This window comes from Pararge aegeria, chromosome 20, assembly GCF_905163445.1.
Source record: "Pararge aegeria chromosome 20, ilParAegt1.1, whole genome shotgun sequence".
NCBI lineage: Eukaryota > Metazoa > Arthropoda > Insecta > Lepidoptera > Nymphalidae > Pararge > Pararge aegeria.
This window is the reverse complement of record NC_053199.1, coordinates 4,122,106-4,146,657: the sequence shown is the minus strand read 5'-3', so window position 1 is coordinate 4,146,657 and position 24,552 is coordinate 4,122,106. Positions and strand designations below refer to the sequence as shown.

Sequence of the window (24,552 nt, the reverse complement as noted above, 5' to 3'; positions counted from 1 at the left end):
TAGAAAAGAGCTACTGCTGAGTTTCTTGCCTGCTTCCTCTCGATAGAAAAAGCCTTCCGAACCGGTGGTAGAGTCTCTACAAAAAGAAAGATTTAACGTAATTCCGTTTATTATTTTATTTTAAAATGATTGAATACAAAATATTGATTTTTAAACAATACTAATAATCTATTAATTACATTTTATTATTTTCAAAAAGTACTATTTTTAAGATGAAATATGGTAATAAAGATGGTTTCTGATCAGACACTCCTCTTATGTAAAACTCGTTAAAGTGAGATTCGCTTATCTCGTTTGATGCGTAACTCGTAACTCGTAAGACGAATAAGGGAAATGGTAATTATCTGGTGGCGGAACTGGGGAGGTGACGTCACGCTGTAAACAGATTATGTCGCTAATTAAATGTTTCCTTTCAAATCGTATTGCGTCTTCTATAATTTGGTTTAATTTATTGTTTTGACGTAATATCATGTGTAACCAACCGATGGACGTTGGGGTCTTAAGGTGCTGGAATGGCGACCCCGCACCGGTAAACGCAGCGTAGGTCGGCCTCAAACGAGGTGGACAGATGACATCAGGCGAGTAGCTGGGAGCCGTTGGAGGCAAGCGGCCCAGGACCGTGCATTGTGGAACTCCCTACAAAAGACCTAAGTCCAGCAGTGGACGTCGATTGGTTGAGATGATGATGACGATGATGATCATGTTTAAAAAACAACATGTAAGTCACGCATAGGACCGTGTTATAGCTAAGAGGAAATGTGACGTTATAGTGCTATTCTTAACGTTTTGAAAATATTTAAATTAAGGTAAAAATGCTTTCCTAAAAAATCTCATTTTAAGGTGTCACAAAAAATCTAAATCAATTATGCGCAACTTTTGTTCTAAAAATTGCAAGGACACATCGGCCTTATTTGTCTTTAAATCACGCAAAACAGACAAAACTGCAAGGTGCAATATACGATTTATTCATTTCTTCAAACACAGATCTTCGAAAATATACTCTACACACGTTTCGCTTTGACGCCCGAAGATCTTGACTTTACAAGGAACAATTGCGATTTGCAAAGCAATAAGCAAAAAGCATACAGTTTGTAACATAATTATGTTTGTATTGTATTATTATTTTGTATTTGTTTTGTTTGTATTAGTGTAATTGGATTTAGTTTTAGTAAATTATGTTTAAAAGCTGAATAAAGTACCTATACTATTAATATTACCTATATATATATATTATTATCTAGTAATTGCAGCGAGGATATACCGTTTCATCACAAAGTTATGCGATACGAAATAATTATAGCCCGTCATCCCCCGACAGTTGGACAAACACTCCCCCGCGGTACGACGTCTTTTTATCGCCGAGGGACCGCAAATTTCTATTTGCATATCTGTGCACTCATAAATCTCTGTTTCACTTATTAGCCCCTTTTGCGTATCACGGGGTCCTTGCGACCCGCTGTGGTGTACAGGGTTAGGTTGATGGTTAGTGTCGTGGTTAATTATTTATTTAGGTAACGGTTTAATCATATATCACTTTCATCTCACACAGGATAGAAGTGATGGTAATTTATTTAATGTATGTTTTTGTTATTTTGATAAGTGTTCTAATTACACTAAGAAATAATAATCTAATTTTATAGTTTTGGAACAAACAGGATTCCCAATCGTTACCTGAGCGCATTTCCACTAATCTACGGCTCTCGTAGCGCCGATGTCGAAATTCTACTAATTTCTATATGCCTTTTTATGCATTTTAATATGCATTGTAAAATTTATAAAACTGATACGTATATATATATGTGTGTTTGTGTGAAAAAAAAATCATAATTAAAATATTTCAAGTAGGCCTACTTTATAAGCACTTTTGAAACGTCAAGTATGTCTGTTTGTGACTCTACCACCGGTTCGGAAAGCAGATTCTACCGAGACGAGCCGGCAAGAAACTCAGTAGTTGCTCTTTTCCAACATCAACATTTACAATCATTTTCTATCTTGCGGGAGATGAGAGCGAAGCTGGCTGCTTCCAATTAACCTTGTCATTAAGAAATTCATTAAATGTATAGTAACCTCGCTGTATTAGATGTGTTTTAACCTACCTTTCTTCTAACTGGTGGTAGACTACGAACAGACACACTCGACGTTTCAAAAGTTAAAAAAGCCTTATTGAAATAAATATATTTTGAAATATAGGTAATACCTATATTTTTTGTATATCGTTAGACGCGGTAAAGATTATATACATACTATATATTTATTAAAAAAAGAAAACTCAACTTACGTGATACATTTTGAGATGATACCAATCCAAATTGGCCCGAAGACAGTGAGACAGTATGGCAGTGCAGGGTTAAAGTGAGCTGGTTACTTTGGGTGAAAATACTCAGAAACAGAAGAAACGGTTAGTAGTTTGTTAAAAATATTGAACCCAACACCGAGAGTAACCACCACCGTTTGATATAATACGTTGTTCAGATTATTCCAACAGTTCAGTATCCAAAATCTAGTGTAAAAGACATTTCCGCCTTTATTCCAGTTATGTAAGACTAAAACAAAGTTATTGGATTGGAATAATGTGAACCGGGTATAAAAGCAAGCATGCAGGTATTGGAAATATTCAGGAAAGTTAATGTATTAAACAGATTCTTTCCAAAAACTCGCGGGTACGTGCATTAAACTATAAACTATCAACAGTTTACAATACAAACAAAACAAAACATTTTTTTTAAAATAAAATTCCCATTATACTACACGATAAATAGGATCCTAACAAGTGCTACACAAAGAAGAAGTTCTGTGTATTCTACACTAACTGTTACCAACACCAACTGTTGGTGGTAACACTTCTCCTAACGGATTTAGTGCATTGTTAATTTCTAGACGCTTTTCTAAATGAAATGAAATCAATGAAAAAATACACTTTATTATATAATATATAAAATACACATTACAGTATGCAAATAAAAAAAGCATGCGTTTATTTTATACAATAATTGTCTTAAAAACCGTCTAACCTAATTTTTTTTTTCTAGGCCTTCCTTGAGTTTTACCAATAGCCGCAGTACCCACAGCATTACTTTTTACGCTACTACCCCCTGGTAGTAGCTTCGTGACACGTTCCATTTTAATATTTTTTTTTATTCATAGAGTACTAATTAAAAATATAAGCCTTTATGAAATAACCTCCATTTATTCAAAGCTATCCGCAAATTGTATCCGTCATTTATACAAGCCACTGCTTTTCTTTGATAGTGGCATAACTAGCAATTTGGTTCTTAGTCGTAATATTTCTAAAATTAGTGAATTCAAAAGATAAATAATGGCAAATTGATCCCGTATAAACCTGTATCTTATTTATCCCAAACAATGCGGCAAGATTAGTTGGTATATAATGCAAAATTAATGAGTATTAATGATGTAAACCTTAACCGACATGTATCTATTTCAAAACTTTATTACAGATTACGTAAGCTTATATTTATAACTAGCGCACCCGCGCGACTTCCTCCGCAAGTCTGTGAAGAGTTATGTCTTTTATCTCCGACAATTTTTATCAGATCTTCATTTCAACTAAAAATAGTATTATTAAAATCGATTCTTATTTAACGGAGGTATGAAGTAAAATTGATAAAAAAAATATTACATTTCCCGGAGGAAACTAACTGTTTATCGGGATAAAAAGTATCCTATATGTTGACCCGGAACTTCAGCTACAGCTATATCAAATTTTATTTAAATCCGTTCAGTAGTTTTCACGTGATGCACGGACAGACAGACAGACAATCAAAAATTCAATAAAAATCTGTTTTGGACTCAGTATCGTTTAAAAAGCCGTTAAAAAATTTCAAAATATATTCAATGTACAGAAATCTTCCAGTTACAGATTTATTATAAGTATAAAATATGTATAAAAATTAGTAGAAACTATAAAATATACCTACTACCTATTGTCCCGCCAGACGATCTTGATTATCTACTACATATCGTAATCTTAGAGGCACATTATGCATTTTTAGTTTACACTTTAAGTTGTTTTATCATGTCCAAAACCTAGATAATGTTCGAAGATAACCCGTACATGACGTAGGCGTTTCTAAGGGCGGGGCTGCGTGGTATAAATTGTTCAAACAACGCACAGATACAAATTGTATGCAACATTTAACATCTCACGCTTTAGTTGATTCTTGGTATAGCCTAGCCTCAAATGAGCCTCAAAATTGGACTGTAAAATCTGAATGCCCAATTAGGCTCAGATGAGAAATAATGTGGTTTAAAAGACAAAAGGGTCTTTAAAAATTAATCGATCATTATGAAGTAATTTTAAATTCGTTGAATCAATAATTATGCCAAATGCCAAACAGTTTATGCGTACTCTTTCATAGAAGAAGCATTTGATGGCGCAAATGTAGGTTTACAGGTACAACAGGTATTGGAGGAAATGTTAAATTTTCAGTAGAAGCCTCTCACCCAAATAACAACAATTAGAATAATTCAACCAAAAAATACAGAATCCTTTCTAAAATATCTTCCTTATTTATGTCAGGAAAATATGTCAGGAAGTCTCCAGCACCCTTAAAGAAGCCATCTTTTTATTTTATTGCCCGCCCCCAACTCATTCTTAATAACATTTCCAGCAATTGGTACCAGGCGGTCATATACTTTCAGGATCTAAAAAGTCGTGGTCAAGAAGCAAAAAGCTTACGAACAACCATTTTAAGGGGATCTTTGGCGGCATAAGTAGTTCCATAGTTGACTTCGCTTTGAAAAGAGTTCAACGATTACTGGCCATTCCACGGACAAAAACCGAGTGCGCCATGTGTTTGTGTCAGGCGAATTTCAACTCTAATGCTATGTTTTAAGGATGGCTGTGTGTGAATGTGTGTTGGTGAATGCCTAATGTGTATCAATTTCTGCAATGGCCTGGGTGACATCGGGGCGAACGTGACGGGAATGTGTGGTAGACCTTTTTATTATTATTGAGTGACCGCGAATGTACGGCGTATAAACACGGGTGCAACGGGATCGGTTGTAGAAACGTAGTAAGTGAAAAATACGAGGAATTTAGTTTCGATTTGGAATCTTACCTTTTTGGTAAAGTTTTCAGTTACCTAAGTAACTGAAATTTTCTGTATCATTGTAAGACATATCGCAAAAAGAGGTGCTAAATTTTATTTTTGATTAAGTCTGCTAAATTCGTTAATATACGTTATCATTTTATGGTTGCACATTATACTTACTTTTTAGGAGAAGAACTAAATTCATCAATTTAAAATGGTTATGTAAATATTTATATTATAATTCGTAGAATTAATTGAGCTATGTATTTAAGTTCGCTACGTAAAAAGAGTGTGTAAGTTTTGAAAAATTGCTGGCAACACCACATTTACCGCGTTTTATACGAAGGGTCGATAGATGCAATAAATCTTTTTTGCGGTGCGGTAAAAGTTTTTGCGGTGGAAATAGTTCTCCTCTGTTTTGGGTTCTTTATCTATTTAATTCATTGTGTGTAGCCACTTTTATTTTCGTTTCATTTTAAACTGGCCTTTAGTCCAGCAGTCAACTGTTATTGGCTTTTTATGTAGTCCTAGACCTTATATTATGACTGCAGTCCTAGGTCATAATATATCAATGCATTTTTGACACCCAATAAATATATTATACGACCAAGAATGTATCTAGCAGCCAGTGGCGTGCACTTCATACATTCACAAAAGCACTGCATACCCTAAAATGTATATATAACTCGTATAGGAGAAGAATTTTTGCCGTTTCCTGGTGTATGCATACCCTGGTAAGAAACCTAGTGCACGCCACTGCTAGCAGCTTACATCTAACGCCATATAATATGTACAAGGAGCCTAGCTATTATATACTTCACGTTTAGATAATGTGATGACATACGTACATCTTCCTTTTTGATACTATTTTAATACTCGCACCGGAGCTTCTAAGCCAAGCTCGAGACGAAGTCAAGCGTGAAAATTTGTATTGCATAGATAATAAATTCGCTTCTGTCATGTTTATTATTCTATAATGATAGACCATGGGTTTTATTGAAACGTATATCGCTCTTTGGTGTTGTAAAAAACCTCCTAAATCTTTCCGTTTTCCCTAAAGGATGGAGATAAATCGCTGGCCCTCCGGCGACGTTGGATTATTCATTCCGGGGGTTGGAGCAAATAAATCAGCTTTCGCCGTGTCAATAGCACTAGTGTTGGCATATTGGCCAAGTGTTGCATTTTTTTTTCATAAAATAAATAAATAAATAAGCCATTTAATCCCAAGTAACATATTAAACAACGCATTACAGAAAAAAAAAATAAGAAACAAAACAAAATAAAGAGAATCTAAATAATAAACATGCATTAATTAGTTGGGTTAGCCCATCTTCGGGTAAAGGCCTCCTCCATCTTGCCCCACTGCACTCTATTAGTGGCGAGCCTCGTCCAAGTTTTTTTTTTCATAGTTAGGTATAATTGACGGACCAAAAGATGGCCCACCTGATGGTAAGTGGAAAACCATCGTTTATAAACAGAACAACAAGTCACCAGACTTGCAAGGAGCAAGTCCTGCAACATGCCGCTCTGTGTCCATTCATTTGAGGAGTAGGTGTTAAGCTACATGTGTCCGTAACAAAACCGGCATCCACGCCCTTTAGACCAGAACGCAGCATCGCAACAATGCTGCTTAGCGGCAAATAGGCATGGTGATAGTACTTCTCCGGGGAGCTCCGTCACAAATAGCTACACTACTACTGATGCCGATCATTGGCGTGCACAGGGTTTTTAGCCAGGGTATGCATAAAGAAGGGAGGTGCCATAAAATGGAAAAATCCCTCGCATTTATGGGTTATACAAAAATTTTAGGGTATGCAGTGCTTTTGTGCATGTATGAAGTGCACGCCGCTGATGCTGACTTTACTTTATTCCACTACAAGTTAGCTATACTGTTATCTCACCTGGTGGTAAACTATTATGCAGTCTAAGATGGTAGCGGGCTAACCTGTTAGGTGCATGGCAGTTATATTAAGCCGATACCCGAATCTGTTTTTACGTGAATTCGTACGCTTAATAGCTTAGCGGCACCCCTTTTTCGATGACCGAGCCATGGCCGAAGCCTCCCACTAGACAGAGAAAGTTATAGATTTCGACATTGCCACTGTCGGGGATCAACCCGTTTTCTCCCATTTACAATACCATAGCACTCACCATAACGACAGTGAGGTCGACTATAAACCGATAAATTTGATTGAAATGAGTGTTGTGTTTATTGAATCGGAGATTCTTAACGCGGCTTGAAGTTGGAGTTAACTGGTAGAAAACGTTACATAAGAAAATATCGTTATCCATATAAGTAAATCGTTCGGAGTTCGGATATTCCTTTCCATTTTGTCACCTTGGTTTTTCGTAATTTTTTTATTTTTTTATAAGTCGTACTTATGCATAACTAGCTTCCGCCCGCGACTTTTCAACTCGTTCGTTCTTTTTGATCTTACCACGAGAACTATTTGAGAGATCAGTATAGAAACTAGATGTCCTTTGCTATAGCATAGGTGACATGCATACCAAATTTCAAAGCTGTCTGCCCGCGGCTTAGCTCCTAAACAATTTTCAATGTCGGGAAATACTGAAGGAATCGGGATAAAAGGTAGCCCAAGTTTTTTTCCATGTAAAAGGCTACATGCGTGCCGAATTTCATCCAAATCCGTTCTGCCACACACAACGACATCCACACTTTCACATTTATAATATTAGTAGGATAAACAGGTGAAGTAGTAGTTAAGTAATCGATGGAAGTTGGTTATAGAGATACGGAATCTTGCCTAGCGTTTAAATAAAAAAAATATTAAAAAAAAACACTCAAGACATAAAACAACGTACCTAACAGCCAAAAGGATGTTAACTCTTAGTAGTTGTTTTTGAATAAAGATTTTAACAGTAATATCTCACATTATACTTCAAGTTAACTATTCTATTTGTATGTATTAATAAACACATCAACTCGTAAGATAGCAATCAGACAGTTTCATAAGTCACATTTGAATAAACAAGCAATGAAATTTGACCCGTTTTGTACGCTATAGCTACTCAATATTATAACGTTTATATATAATTTACTGTTATGCGTTTGTAATAGTAAAATCATGTTTAATAGGATTTTCTAGAACATCTCTTACATATTCAAAATTCAAATAATACATTATTTTTATTACCGGTATGGTAGTTTACGTAGTTTTTGTTATAATAAAAATACATAAAAATTCTTGCGAGACATTACACCGCGGTTTGCCTTATCTGGCGACAGAAAAGCTAGCTCATTTTTTGCGCAAAGAATCAGCCTGGCTGTTCAGCACGGAAGTGCAGCTCTAGCATTCTTGGCACCATTCTGCGTGGGGATGACTTGCTCAGTGAATAGTTTAATTATAAGTTATATTGTAACCAATAAAAAATATACCAGTTTAAAAATATGAACGATAATAATGTTACACGATTTAATATAAACGTAAATTAAGCATTATAATTTAATTAAATGATGTTGGTTTTAGAAATAACATATTTAAATTACAAGCAAAAAAATCTAAAATTAAGTTGTATGAAAGAGTTTTTTTCTCATTAAAACGTAATAAATATATGTTTTATGTTTGTTTTAACTATCCACTGATGTCAGTTACATGATTTTTTATTTATGTCTCTACAGCAAACTTAAGTTTCGTCGAAAAATGAATCGAAATTTGTCAAAAAATAATATATTAATCGATATATCTCTATCGATCGATGAACGTATTAATTAACAAATCACTTTAAATTGGCCAGATATGATAATATTTAACATGTGATTTTAAAATATGGAAACCATATATACAAAAAATCTAATAAGGACATTGACGACAGAGGAATAAGTCAATAAGAGTAAGTCAATATTTTTCTATCAAAAGTATAATTGTTATATTGTTCATATTAAATTTATTACTACTTGTAGTTATTAAAAATATAGCAATTGTGCATAATGTTTACAGCACAGCAGTCAGTTAAGGATCCACTTGTAAAGCAGGTTCAATTTATATGAATCCTTTAAATATAGCGTAAACAATAAAGATTACACTGCAATTAAACAAAAAAATAAAAACTAAAAATTAATTAAAGATGGCCAACTAATCAACTTTTATATAATATAATGTAGTGCAAGATATAAATGGTCACAAAGTGAATTAAGTCTCTAGTAAAACCAGAATGTGTGGTAAATCTAATTTTAATTAAGATGAGTTTGAGGCAGTCATTAAAATGGTGTTAATTTATTATTCAAAATTTTATTTATAAGCTAAAAATTATAATGTTTTGAATCACTTGTTTGTGATATAATATAATAACTGACAGTCAAGATTAATGAGAGATTGGAGAATTTCATTTATTAGCGTAATTTAAATTAATTTTAATTTCATTCATATTGAGCGGAAATTAAAATAATTAATTTTTAAAAGTTGTTTTAGTTTCGTGGATTTTCTAAAATACTAGGAACTGTTTTATTAAAATTGGTGTTTTATTATAAACATTTTATCGTGAGGATTAATACCAATAAGAAAGTGATATATATTATATACTAATAGTGAAAACAATGGTGACACTAACAAAAACCGTATATCTATAGTGCAAGCCATGCCCTATTTTAAGTATCACCCAGCACAAAAATCTTAAATATTCGCCACGACAAACATCATAAGTTGCAAATTATTCCTTTCCTTCCTTCCTTGTAATTTATTGAGGTATGTAGATATACATGCTACTTTCATGCCCTGCTTAGTGCTGTCCTGTTTTTAGCCGATGGTTTTCAACTCATCTGCCGTGGGACATGCTTGAGCCGCCAATTATAACTATCAAAAATTAAACAAGAAAACTGTATTCGAGTACAGAAGAACGTTTTCAGCCAGTATTTTCTAATATTACACATCGATGCAACCATCGTCGGTGATTTATGTTATATTTTCTTGTGGATGTGGTGTGAAAACACTCTTTCTAAGAGCTTATTTTTTATGCACCCTCCGCTCGTGGTCTTAGCCCGTAGCCACACTTCGATAAAAATGTGGCGCCCGCATTATAATATTTCGACCGGAGTTATAAGAATAGCGGATCTAAAAAAATCATCGATCAAATAAAATAAATCATTCAAAACGTAACGTTACTGATATTGTAGCACGATCGCGATGGTAGTAGTAGCATAGAGCCCGCTGCTACCCATTCTCCGTTATATTCCCTTGGTACTTGGTTGGTTGGTAGAACTTCGACCATAATTAATTTAAATTATAAGTTTGAACATAAATAAGGTTTTATTGTAAAAGAATATACCTCTTTAATCACAGATTTCGACAAGACTACATTGTCAATTTGCCAGTTTTTTTCCAAAAAAAATATTTACAATTTATAATCCAGAAAATGATTACAAAAGAGTATTTTCTTATGCGTGTATGTGTCAAATACATGGTAGTGTGCTAGTAGTGTGTGTAATGTTCTTTTCTTTGGATTTAATGTATGTTTTATATGTAATTAAAAAAAAGTATTAGCTATATTGCAGTCCTCAAACTATAAGTGTGGGAAATTTCGTACTCCTCTGTCCGCGCAATATTCGTAAAAAGGTGCACAAAGTTTTTGCTTCACGTATTATAATATAGATATTCTAATTTTTTGTAGGATAACTTTCATAATAATTTACGGAAAAAATAAGTTTTTTAATATCTCAAGTTAAGATGCTCAATAATTTCCCGCTCCGCTTATCACTGTAGTGCGTTGTAACAGTGTTTTACTTAAGGGAAAACGTGCACGATATTTATTGCAAGAGGACCCATTCGGTGAGTGTAAAAGAACTCGAATTAATAAATTGCCTCAAATGATTGAGAAAAATGGTGTGTTTATGCGATGACATATTCTTAAATAAGTGAAATTATACAGTAAAAGAAGTGTAATTTTCTTTTTGTAGTTATAATTCATAAACTCAGCAAATGTCCCGCTTGATGGTGAAGGGAAACAATCGCCTTTAGACAAAAAATCGATAAAATCGAATCCGGCATCATTCCTTCCAATGCAGGCCGTATAATACCGTTGCGCCATAGAGGCCTGGCATTTGTTACTTATAAGGAATTCAATAAACGAGATTCAAACGCGGTACGTTTTGATATATTAAGCGAATCTAGCAAATATACGGGACGTGGTACTTTCACAATGTGCCTATTATATGCTGAGAGAAATTCCATAGCTTTCCGTTGCAGCAATAATAATCTAGGGCCTTATTATGTTTATGAGTGTTGTGAGAACCCAATATTATGGAGATATTATATATTTAGGCATGTTTATTAACGATTAATTTTAATAATAATTGTTATATTTAAACATGTTCTGTGTTCTATTAATACAAGTTCTGTATCCACTCGTCGTGGTGTCGTACGAGGCGACTTAGAGAATATAATGGGGGTCGACAGCAGCTTCCTCTATGCTACTCGTTGCTACCAGCTACTACGATCACCAAGCTTTGCCCATAATTTTGGGCAAATATATATATTGATGATACAAGTTTTAAAACGAAAAAGAAACGTATGTGTACTTATGTACACGCGTTAGAAGTTATGCTTCTGTTGCTAAAACTTTTCAATATTTTATGTGCGGAGAAAAAACGACACTAACAATAGAAAATAGTTATTTAATACATTGAAAGTTTTATTATAACGCATTATCTAGTTAAATTAAGTTTATTTAAATGTCACAAAAGAAAAATCTACATAATTATAGAAATGGACACAATAAACAAAATTAAATTTGGAATACTAATAGACTCATTATTTGACAACCTTCAAATATCTTACGTCTGCTACTAAAAATGTTTTTTTTTTAAATAAGTAGTAAGTGATGATGCAGCCTAGGATGGGGCGCGCTTGTCTAGAAGATGCCTATTCACTCTTGATTCGAAGGCACCCATATTAAAGATATCGGGGACGACGGAAGATGGGAGGGCATTCCAGGCCTTTGCGGTGCGGATCAGAAAGGAAAAAACAAAACGCTTCGTACGTGTTGATAGAATTTCAACAACGTAACGGTGCAGATTCTTTCGGTGACTCGATCGATGGTAGAAACGAGATGGTTTAACCAAATCGAATTTTATGTTTTATGATTAGTTACTCTCTCCGAGTTAGATACTTCCTGTCTTTTGTCATACGGATTAATTTAATATAGTTTTGTACTAGCTTGCTCTTTAATTGCGATATGAATACCAAACGTAGACTCACCATGATGCTGTATGCGTGTAGGTGGGCTAAAGATTATTTTGGAAACTTGTAAATCAATAGTAATTAGTTAGCCCAGTATTAAATTTGAATTAGCGTTAAATAAAGTCTTGTAATAATGTTGCCAGCTTTAATTGACTCGTTGTGAAATGCATTTAAGCATAGTCTACAGTCCCTTCAAATATTTTGGACTTAAGACACGAGCGGAAGCGTTTTAGTGTAAGATTACGATATTTTGCTTTTCACTATATAAATGTAGCGCATCATTTATTATAATGACTAATATTATCAGTATGACTATGTGTTACCGGTTTATCATACTTTCACGCAGCAATGGCAAATACAATCTATGTTATTTATTGTATCTAATAGTTGGAATTACTTTTTTGGCAATAGTTATATTGATGAGGTTGTTGAACTAATAAACACAAACTTCAAGCTTTTGTAAGTGGTAACTTTGAATTTTCATTCTGTACCGAAAATTACAGGTAGAGTCATCATCATCATCATCTCAACCAATTCACGTCCACTGCTGGACATAGGTCTTTTGTAGCGAGTTCCACAATGCACGGTTCTGGGCCGCTTGCCACCAGCGGCTCCCAGCTACTCGCCTGATGAAATCTGTCCACCTCGTTGGGGGCCGACCTATGCTGCGTTTACAGGTGCGGGGTCGCCATTCCAGCACCTTAACGTGCATCGGTTCTCCGAGCTATGTGCCCCGCCCATTGCCACTTCAGCTAGAGTCAACAGGATATTAATTCCCATATAAATTCACTGCAAGTGTAAATGAAAGGCTTGTTTATGGTCATCAATTTTAACACTCTAAAAATGATTGATACGCTCGCAGCTTATTGTTAGTGCTTATTATCTGAGCTCCTAGACACAGAACGCCCGCTGCTTCATGCTAGCAAGCCGACACAAATTTATAGGTAAAAGTTCGCGACCGAACTAACCGGTCCGGCGGCGCCAAACAAAACAAAACCGCCTTTAATCCTTCCTTATACGATCCTCTCTCGAAAAACCTACGACGCGCTTTATCGGATACTTTCTTAATTGTACTCTACAACAACGCTCATGAGAATCTTGACCTTATTACGAATGCGGCAAGACTCATTTCAATTAGATCTGTTTTCTCGGCCTTGCCGCCGGTGTATCGCTCTCACCTTAGGTTCACGTGTGAACCTACATTAACCTGCTATGTAAAGTTGTCGTGTCAGGTGTACTCAGAGATGTCCGCAATGATGACTTTTTTAATTGGTCGTGTTAGAGATGTTGAGATGGAGTTGGGCGTGCGGCATCTAATTCTTTAATGTAGATTTATGATGGAAACCCATATCGGGCACGCCTTTTGTTTTAGATCTTTTATATGTATAAAATATTTTCTAATTTAAAATGTCTGTTGGCCAGCTATGAAATGTAAATATATTTCGCGAGAGGCTGGGGTAGATTCTCTGGGCTGGACCAAAAGTTCAAGGTTAGCATATTGGGGGTTTCGATCAATAAATTTTCAGTACCAGTCCATAACTAGGATTTTGCTTATTTTGATGCATTTGCGTATCGTAGAACGATAAGTTGTCTGCCTACGACATCATTATTGACCCGCAACAGTGGGTTCCTACTATAAAAGATTAGACATTTTAGCCGACTGCATTCCAGAATGTTATATTTTTATATGTATAACTTACTGCTAATACCACGTTTTTTGCCTCTAAAATTGGCAAACTTATTACTATACCTATAGATATTTTATATTAAAAGGTAGATCCAGCCATAAAATAACTTCAAATGGCCCATTTAAAACTATTTATACAGCATTTTAAGACTGAGGTCCGTACAAGAAAATTAATAATTTATACCTTGCCAGGAAGGTACGTTAAAAATACATTACAAACAACACGCCTATAAGTCGCTTTCAGATTGTAAAACAGACAGGCGAACTGATGTACCCGTTTTTAAGCTATGTGCCACATCGCAGATAGACCAGTGCCTACTTATACGGGGGACATTGATTTACAATCAATGTGAATGGAGATAGGCCCATTTGATATACACTGTATAGCGATTGGTGAAAGTAGGGTGTCCAGATTAGTAAATATTTTTTTTAGTATTCTCTACCATCCTAGTTTAGCAGCGATTGGTCCTTTGTCCGACAAAATTTGGGAAAATAACAGCTTAAGTGAGCAAATACGATTACAAAAATTGCAATTTTGTGCTAATTTTAATGTACAACACTTGATTTTTTGCAACCTAATAAACATTTTTATGTTGTAGAGAAACAGAAAATTTCAATCATGCATTGTCCTACAAAAGTTTAATGTTTTTAGATGTATTAGTACCTAAATTTAAAGAGTATTTTGCTTAACAATAAATTGGAGAAGACAAAAAAATCGTTAAGAAATTAAGTACCCAGTCGTTCTTTTTCGGTAACACATAGCAGATAGATACATACTATTTCTATGAACAGTGTAATCGTATTAGTTTATATGTATTTTCGATACCGCTAATACGATTAAATATCTAAAGAAATAAAATAGCTTACTAATTAACTTATTAATTTAATATTTATAAAATCGGGAGAATCCCCATACTATGTAAATCTTGGAAACCCTGTGTGAAAGGGCTAGGCTCAAACACATTTAATGCGTTAAATGTGAGGAGGATTTTATTAATGATGGAGATTGCTTTAGCGACGATCGCTTATTTATCGATACTGAAAATTAATTCTATGAAAAAGCCTCTAAAGTGAGAATTCAAATAGAGTTTAATCAACCAGTTTAATTGCATTAATGTATAGTTGATGTCATACGTTTTGAAGACGACTATTTTATTTAAGATTTTGAATATACGAGTGTGGTAGACATACCAAACCCTTGGACGTTATTGTGTGAAAAATGACATTCCCATAATTCCTCCTTCATTGAATGAATTAACTTCATGATGATGATTTTGATTATCTATAATAGACAGCTTTTTGTGCAAATTATGCAAAATTATGTTTATATCCCTATACGAGGCATTTGACTGCATTCTAACTTGGTGGGAAAAGATGCAGTCTAAGACAGTTATATTAAACCCTCAATAGGTTTCAATGCGGCATCGTACCGGCACACCTTTGTAGATAGGTTACTAACCACGTGTCACATTTTTAAACACTAACAAAAATTTAAAAATCATAATTAAATAAAAAATCAATATAATAATAGTCATCAGATTTTAAAATACAAAGATCGACTAAAGAAAACTATATATATCAAAAAGAGTGCGCGGAAAACACGAGTGTATTAAAAGGCGTACAATACTTAATAGGCATGACTCAACTAATTGCGTCATACATTGTACGCCGCACGTCGTACGCGCACCGTCCGTTCATTTCTCCTTCGATTTAACACCTGTCAACAACGCTCTGCAATGTAGCGTGTGGTAAGCGCGAACAAGTCATAAGAGTTAGCTGTTACTTGAGTATCTATGACATTCAATTCTTAAATGTGTAAGTTTAATTTTTGAAGTTTTTTTATCTCCCATATCGATTCATACATAAGAGTACAACGATAAATTATCAGAGCCGGGACATTTATGAAGGAAAACTTCGTATAAATATGGCTGAGCAGGAGCTAGAAGATAAATATTGCAAGTGGCACTATACATATTTGAAAAGCCTAACAACAAGTGAATGATGGGCGTAAAAAATAAAACCCTCAATAATATTATGAATTAGGCATTAGAAAAGAAAGCACAACCGAAATCTATATTTGGGCATGTCATATGAACGCTTACATTCCTGTGATCATATAACAGACAGTACCCGTTGGCATTTGATTGCAGAACGATATCCTAATATCAGTCGGACGTTAGTCAAAGCTAGTGATTTTAGAAATCAAATTACTCAATCAAAAATAAATCAATGATCATTAAATAAAATAAAATAAATCCTTATGAATTAACTTTCTACGCATTACATTTTTTATTGAATTTTCTTTAAATCGCTGCGCGTATAGCTTACGCCTTACGTGGAGTTAAACGTTAAGCACTATACACTGATCGAGAGAAGATAAAATGATTTTTTCAATAAATTAGTACTGCGTTTTATCTGGGAACGGGGTCATTCATGTATTCAATAACATATTAAATATTTGAAGATGTTGACGGCACGTGAAAGAAGTGTTAATAATAAGTGGTTTTTGTTATTTCAAAGAAATTTGTTTTTATTATCTATTGCGTAATGAAATCGAAACAAAATAACCAGAGTACCTAGCAGTTGGTCTTATTTATGGGCTTAGTACAATAATACGTACGGTAAACATGAAAGGTTAAATAAAGACTATAGAATTATATATGTACTGATAACAAAGCTAAACAGTAAGGATTTTCTTTGAACGCACTAATTTCTTTGAATATTAGTCACATTAAAAATCTTCGGCGGCATAATTTATTAACAAGGTTGCTTGGAAGCATCTGTCTCCGCTTTCATCTCTCACACACAGAGAAAAATTTATGTTAAAATGTATATTGTAAATGTTGGAAATGTTGATATTGGAAAAGAACAACTGTTAAGTTTTTTGCCAGCTTCGGTCTAATTCAAATTCAAATTCATTTATTTCAAGTAGGCCTACTTTATAAGCACTTTTTGAAAAGTCAAGTATGTATGTTTGTAGTGACTCTACCACCGGTTCGGAAAGCAGATTCTACCGAGAAGAGCCGGCAAGAAGCTCAGTAGTTGCTCTTTTCCAACATCAACATTTACAATCATTTTTCTATCTTGCGGGAGATGAGAGCGAGGCTGGCTGCTTCCAATCTACCTTGTCATTAAGGAATTCATCAAATGTATAGTAAATATATAGTAAATCTGCCTTCCAAACCGTAAAGTCCGACTTCCGAGTCCGAGTCCGACTTCTACATATATAAAGTACGTACAACAGGGTACGCACAGCAGAGCCCTCTGTGCTACTACTACCATCTTCGCCGCCCAGAGTGGTGATTATGGGCAAACCCTCAAATTGCAAGAGGCCTTTAGTCCGGCAGTGGACTGTTATATACTTTGACCATATGTATGATCTGTGTTTGCTTGAAACAAAGATAAACATACAAACAAACTTTTGCATTTGTAGTATTAGTAGGGACGATGTTAAAGCAGGTAGTAAATAACCGATACGAAATATCAAAGCTAAACACGAAACACGATTCGTAGAGATCATCTGTGGCTGTAAATCGATGTTCAAACAATGGTTAAAACACTATCGTACCGCCATCTTTTATACTGTTGCAATTTCTCTTAGTTTTGGTACTTACAATGGATTATTATGGCGCATCCACACATGCCGCCGGCTTATGCCGCCGGGTTTGCCGCCGACTTTCAGACCGCCTTGCCGCTGACTTTGCCGCCGGCTTTACCGGCGGCCTGCAGTCGCGGTTGCAATTTACGCAGTAGTGTTGTGACTTTCGTTGAAATTAGTCGTGTACGTAGAATCGAAAGATGTTGGACTATGATATAGTTGCGTGTATCGCAAGTGTAGTGTTGTATGTCATTATTCATAAAAAGAACCGCAAAATCAAACGAAGATATTGGGTCAGACCAAGTCTTCGAAATAGGCCTAATGTGTCCCCGATACTTGAAGATTTTAGAAGGGACGACATAAACCGAAGAAATATTCGTTCGAAATTTAACACTTTTCTAAGGATCTCTAGTGAAGAATTTGAAATATTACTGAATTTAACTGGACCCATGATATCAAAAACTGACACCCGCTGGAGAAATGCTGTGTCAGCTTCCGATCGACTAGCAATTACTTTGAGATACCTGGCTACAGGAGACTCTTATTTTTCACTCGGTACACTGTTTAAAGTGTCTCCACAAGTTATTTCTTTAATAATTCTAGATGTTTGTCAAACTTTGGTGTCTACATTATCCAATTATTTAAGGGTAAGTACAAAATATCCGTAACACATTAGGTAGTTAGAAACTGAACACCTACATTAGAAAACAAAACAGACCACATACATTCACACAGTTACGGCATGTACAAGACACAATTATAATATTTGATTTTATACTGTAGGGGAGAGTGCAATGGGTAACAGTGAATCAACTTTTTTGTAGAGCTAAATATTGCCACAATTTAACACTTTTAGAATGTGTTTTTATAATAAAGCCTGAGCAAAATCAATAAGGTACACACTGCCATAGCAATCTTAGGGCTACCTTTCTCAGGTTTATAGATATGACTATTTTTTTAAAGAAAGGATTTCCCTTTCTTTAAAAAAAATAGTCATATCTGATGACGCCATGTGACTTTTGATTCATATTAAATACTTTTTACAAACTGCAGCATTACATTTTTAAAACTTCAAAATATTTTGCTTTCATACTTACTTTTCCGTCGCACCCCGGTAGCGAGTCAAGGGCAATACAAAATAGAACGTAAAATGCTATATCGTGTAAATGTGCGCATTATATAGGCCGCGTTCGATCCACTGTACCCCTTGATCCACCGTTACCCACTCTCCCCTACCTGGAACTTCACACACATTTTACATACATATAACTAGAACTAAACACACAAATATCACAAACAATTTTTTTTACAGATGCCGAATACACATGGAGAATGGCTATCAGTGGCTCGAAGTTTCATGCAGAAATGGAATGTACCTAATTGCGTAGGTGCCCTCGATGGGAAACATATACGTATACTATGTCCAACTAATAGCGGTTCTGAGTTTTTTAATTATAAGTCATATTTCAGTATTGTTTTGCTAGCTTTAATCGATGCCAATTATAACTTTTTATACGTAGACATTGGATGTCAGGGCAGAATATCTGATGGTGGAGTTCTACGAAATTCAACTTTATTTGATATGATACGAGATGGAACTTTAAGTCTGCCACAAGCGATTCCATTACAAGGGAGAAATACACCTGTACCTTTTTATTTCATCGGTGACGATGCTTTCCCCATCTCACAGAATATAATAAAACCGTTTTCTGGATATCATGCAAAAGGATCACCTGAGAGGGTTTTTAATTATAGACTTAGTCGCGGGCGCATGGTTGTAGAAGACGCGTTTGGCATTTTATCTAATAAATTCAGAATTTTGCATTCACGCATTGGTTTACAAAATGAGAAAGCAAAAATTGTCGTGATGGCTTGTGTGCATCTGCATAATTTTATGAAGAGAAATGAAAGAACTACTGATGGAGTTTTGAACGAAATGCAACAAAATATACCGCAGATCGCTCTAAATGTAGAACCAAGTGTAATTAGAAATGAGCTAAAATGTTATTTTCTATCGGAACAAGGTCAGCTTCCTTGGCAATATCAAATATAATGTTTGAAAGAAATAAAATATGATTATTCAAATAATTGTTTTATTTAGGAATCAGAAACATGTATCAATAATTTTAAGCTTTTATTAAAATAAAATAATTTAACCGAAAATATAAACATTTATTTTAGTTTTAAGTAAAGGCATTGCGTTTTTCGTCATTTTAATATGTAACCTTATTTTAATCTATTACACTATTTTCGGTTAAATTATTTGGTTAAATTATTTTCCAAGACTTGTAACAGACTGTCACTTGTATTGACATCTGGGCTATTTTGCATTTCATAGTCTGATTGAACAGAGTAAGAGCGCGAAGTTGAGGGCGACGGTGACATTGCTAACGTTGTAGGTTGGCCGGTGAAGTATCCTGGACGAACATTTTGATAACGAAGAGGCTGAGTAGTATTACTAGTATCAAAATTCATCGAACCCATTCTCATTTCTGCTTCATAGATAATATTCTGGATTTGATGTTGTACTGTACACATCGTGTAATGATCCATCTTCCTCAACTTGCTACTTATATAGTCTGCAAATATAGCAGCATCATCGCGTTGCCTTGCATTAGACGTGATCTCCCTCAGTAATTGCAAAGCTTCATCAACTTCAGGTTCTCTCTCTATATTTCGCTTTCGTGAAGTCCTTGTCGAAGGTAGCGTAGTCTGGGGAGTGATATTATCTTGAGAAGACTGAAAATAAAAAGGAAATCTTATAAATAATTGCAAACAAGCTTCAATACTATATTTTGAATATATCCTATCAGTATGTAAATATTAAATAAAAACCAAGCTTATAAACATAACATGTATGTATAGTGTATACAAATAATTATGTAAGTTTAAGCTACATTTACTCAGTAAATAATTGATATTATTTCTTTATATATTTTTTTTCATCTTACATATCATACTTCATACTTCATACTAATATATACTAATATTATAAATGCGAAAGTGTGTTTGTTGGTTTGTCCTTGAATCACGCCGCAACAGAGCTACGGATCGACATGATTTTTTGCATGGGGATAGTTAAGGTCCTGGAGAGTGACATAGGCTACTTTTTATCCCGGAAAATCAAAGAGTTCCCAAGGGATTTTAAAAACTTAATCCACGCGAACGAAGTCGCGGGCATCAGCTAGTTGGCCATATATCACGTCCTCAAGTATTGCAAATGTCTCACCAGTAACCCTGTACACTCTTCACGAGCGCTTATTCCCGAATACTTCGCTTTCGGTAAGTGTTATGCCGACTACATAAGGTCAAAAACGAGAGTATGCTCGCCCGCGCTCCGTGGTATTATGTATTGTTACCGGGTTGTAGGTAGTAGGTATCTAAAATATTAATACGCGAAGCAAAAACTTTGTACCTACCCCTATTAACGAAAATATTGCATAATGAAATATGTATTTTAAATTTATTATGGTCGACCAACTAGTCTACTTAGGTAATTATAAGAATTTGATGGGTACTTACACTAGGTGTGTGGCTGTTCAGAGTCGGTACCGGTGCATTCTTGTCATTAAGAAATGATAACGCCTTATAAGCAAACCATTTCGGCAATTGAACATCATCCCGTCCAGATCCACTCCTTTTAGATTCTTCAAATTTGCGTTTTTCTCGAAAATAATGGCTAGATAAATTCTTCAGTTTTCTCTCAATTTCTGTTGATGCTATGTTGAACACAGAAGCAATATCCCTAACAGCATCGTTTCTTTTGTTGCGATTCTTGAAATCCATATGCCTTGGGTTCCACAATAGTTCATTTTCTTGATACTTTTCTATTAATAAAAGTACAGCACTATCATCCCAGTTAAATTCTGTCATTTTGTTATTTAAATGAATACGACAACACTACCACTCCGTATCGAAGCCGCAAGCAAACTGCCGCCGGCACCAAAAGCCGCGCGTGCCGCAGGTAAAAGATGCATGAGCCGGCGGCATGGCCGGCGGCCCGGCCGCCGGCCATGCCGCCGGCCGTGCCGCCGGGCATGTGTGGATGCGCCATTAGATATCTTTACCTGCTTCAACCGACTTAGTTTGTTTGGGGCTTCCTCTTAGACTAGCAAGGCTAACTTGCGCACAGTGTATTAGTGTACACTAATACACACACATTTTTTTCTATAACACTTAAGATATTGGATAGAAGCAGACGTTACTTCGCGGAAATCCATGATATAGTTATGATGAAAATTAAGCTTAATTTGCTATACTCCGCGAAAAGCAGGAGAATCTGTATGGTGTAATTTATAATTTCTTCAATCCTTATACTCCACACCGCACAGACCTTCGGCAATGTAAAGTCAACATCTCCTGAGGATGCTCCGGTTTCGGAGCAAAACGTGCGTAGAAGAGAAAGCAAGAGAAGTCGAAGGAAAAAGCTATATGAAAATTAGCAAGGAAAATTTGTTGGTGTTGCCGAAATTCATCTTCCGATGACTTACTCAGTAATTATTCAAATTACCGTCTTATCAGAGAAAAACAGTTTCCCCCTGATGTTTGAATATTAAGAATTTATTATGGTATTTATTTAATATGGAATAGAGTTCAATATAGCTAGTAATTAAATTGCAATAAGCTCTCGAGTAACGTAGGTAAATTTAAATTGCATGAGTCGTAAGTAAATTTAAAAAATAAGTTCTAACCATCGAATTAGGAATATACAGAATCCGAGTAGGTACACTTTACTAGTGTTTCTAGAACAGACATATTTAGCAGTTGACAATTGCTTTAACCTCTATATATAGATCTAAACGTTTAAAATAAGGAAAATGGGAAAAGTTTGTGAGCTATCAACATTCTGCGTGTGTTAAGTAAGACGTCCTCGGGAAGTCTTCTCTGTTATTGGACACAATGCACTGCATGCAATAATAGCTGAATGAGAATTATGTATGTCCTTAATTCTGTGGTTCTAACCTTATGTAGGTTCCTGGATAGCTTCCTGGGAGCTTCCTGGGAGCTTCCTCGGAGCTTCCTAAGTTTTAAATATTATTTTAATATTTTCCATAGCCATCCACTGCTGAACGATAGGCTTCTCCCAAAGGGGGAGCAATCACCAAGCTGGGCAGACTGGTTGGTGATCGTAGCAGGGATAATAACTGTGTTCTGAACCGCTGTCCGCTGTCACTACACACATCTCTAGAAATGCTCTACAATGGCATACCCAATGACCGTGCCAGACCTTGATCAGATTTCTCTACGTCTTGGCGGACACGTGAGAACCTACATGTATCAACAACACGGTAGTATATTATAGCCACTGATAAAGGTATATCACAACTGTAATTTGTAGTAGCACGGTTTTCAGCGAGAACTTACATTACAAGTGAATCCTTATCAGCATGAAGTTAGGAAAGTGGCGTTCTGGACTGGCTTCGGAGAGCACTTAAACTGTAAATTCCAGTTATTCTTATCTTTAAGAGCCCACCAACCTAGTGAATGATTCAAGTATTACATCGATGCCTAGCAATGGGACACTTATAAGCCGATGATGAAAATTATGATCATATTAAATCAAATTTATTGATTATGGTTTGTTTATAAGTAAACCTCAACACATAATATACAAAACCATCAATACAAGGTCCACAATAATTACTTTTAATGAATGCAAAAGTAATGTTTATAGCGAAAAGAGCAATAGAACTAAGTTTTTGTATAAAAACGTACCTATATAGCCGGAGAATGACATTCTCTATACGAGAAAATAAAATCTCTATATTGACTAAGATGTGTAAAAACCTATTTAACAAACAAATTGAATTGAATCCATTATACGAAACCGTACATGAGTTCTAATCCCTATAAAAAAAGATAAAGTGTAGCAATTATTCACTTTATTTATCATCAAACCTGTCCGGTTATAAGTTGCATCCAGGAGTCGAGATATCGATCTAATCCATCGATTCAATTTAATCGATGGCCTCGTGTATAGATTTTCTTATCGATGCACTATTTGTCACGAACATTCAATATCTTTCGCTGATAGTAATCGAATCGTTATTAAATAAACATTCCCTTTTTTTCTTTATATTGGTAACTACATAACTACACATCTTTAAAAAATTAAAGATGTAATAATATTATAGGTACCACTTCGTTAAGATATTTTTCTCAAACAACAAAACATTGCCAACAAAAAAAAAATTGTTAAAAGTTCTCGCTGTAATACGGTGCTGACTGACACGTAAGCAGTGACACATGTCAAAGGTTATTGATTCTTGCCGTACCTACTGTGCTACAATTATTTCGAGTTTGGCACGGGAAGAGTTAAGACTATCTTTTGGTATGGACTGAATGCTATAAACACGACGCAAGATTCCCGTATGTTCTAGTAGATTAGGCTTGGATATTATAATGAAACGCTGAAGTTTTCCAGCAAACGTTAAAAAACAGCATAAGAATTTAATGTTAAAAACTTACCCGAACAAAATGGCCTGTTCAAAATGGGCATTCCTCTTAGTTAAGTCTCAGATAAAACGAACCCAGATATTATAACATCTCCCAAACCATAAGGTGTACCTACATATATATATGTTCATGGGTTGATCCACCAGTGCACGCATTCAGAAATCATGGCAATAATATTTAAAACTAGATTTTGCCCGCGCCTTTGAAAAATTGCGTAGGAACAGTTGATTTAACCAGGCTTAAAAAATTATGCAATATCTATCTACAGGGTGCAAGCTATCTATGCAAATACCAAAAATCAGTTTTGCTACCAAAAAGCTAGTACCAGTAAGAAATAACACGTTTTCAACCGTCCGGAAATTTTACTCCTGTGAATTTTTGGAATACACATTAGGTATTATATGTCCTTATCCTACCAAAGTTGTCAATCGTAAACGACCATCTAATTTTTGGTGTTACCAATAAAACGTTTCACACCCTATCACAATGTACTGCTAACAATCGAGAGATGAGTGATCTAAAAGCAGTAACAAAAAGTAGGCGATCGGGCTACTTAACCAATTT

General features: G+C 35.1%; 3 protein-coding genes across 3 annotated transcripts in view; 1 reads left to right on the top strand and 2 right to left on the bottom strand.

Moving 5' to 3' along the window:
• LOC120632864 (steroid receptor seven-up, isoforms B/C) overlaps nucleotides 1–24,552 on the bottom strand; it is a gene marked incomplete at its 5' end in the record, with an annotated part of 145,734 nt that overhangs the window by 32,309 nt on the left and 88,873 nt on the right. The window lies entirely within an intron of this gene.
• On the top strand, nucleotides 17,561–19,634 carry LOC120632560. The gene is made up of 2 exons (XM_039902430.1): nucleotides 17,561–18,179; nucleotides 18,845–19,634. The coding sequence occupies exons 1-2, from the start codon at nucleotides 17,733–17,735 to the stop codon at nucleotides 19,583–19,585; spliced, it is 1,188 nt and encodes a 395-aa protein (XP_039758364.1). The 5' UTR covers nucleotides 17,561–17,732; the 3' UTR covers nucleotides 19,586–19,634.
• LOC120632561 lies at nucleotides 19,739–21,537 on the bottom strand. Its single transcript, XM_039902432.1, has 2 exons — nucleotides 21,055–21,537; nucleotides 19,739–20,271 (listed from the first exon to the last, which is right to left on the bottom strand). The coding sequence occupies exons 1-2, from the start codon at nucleotides 21,403–21,405 to the stop codon at nucleotides 19,792–19,794; spliced, it is 831 nt and encodes a 276-aa protein (XP_039758366.1). The 5' UTR covers nucleotides 21,406–21,537; the 3' UTR covers nucleotides 19,739–19,791.

Coding starts and splice junctions, on each gene's coding strand:
- LOC120632561 (XM_039902432.1), bottom strand. CDS start 21,405: ATGACAGAATTTAACTGGGATGATAGTGCTGTACTTTTATTAATAGAA. Junction 20,272..21,054: donor TGAACAGCCACACACCTAGT/GTAAGTACCCAT, acceptor TTTTATTTTCAG/TCTTCTCAAGATAATATCAC.
- LOC120632560 (XM_039902430.1), top strand. CDS start 17,733: ATGTTGGACTATGATATAGTTGCGTGTATCGCAAGTGTAGTGTTGTAT. Junction 18,180..18,844: donor CATTATCCAATTATTTAAGG/GTAAGTACAAAA, acceptor TTTTTTTTACAG/ATGCCGAATACACATGGAGA.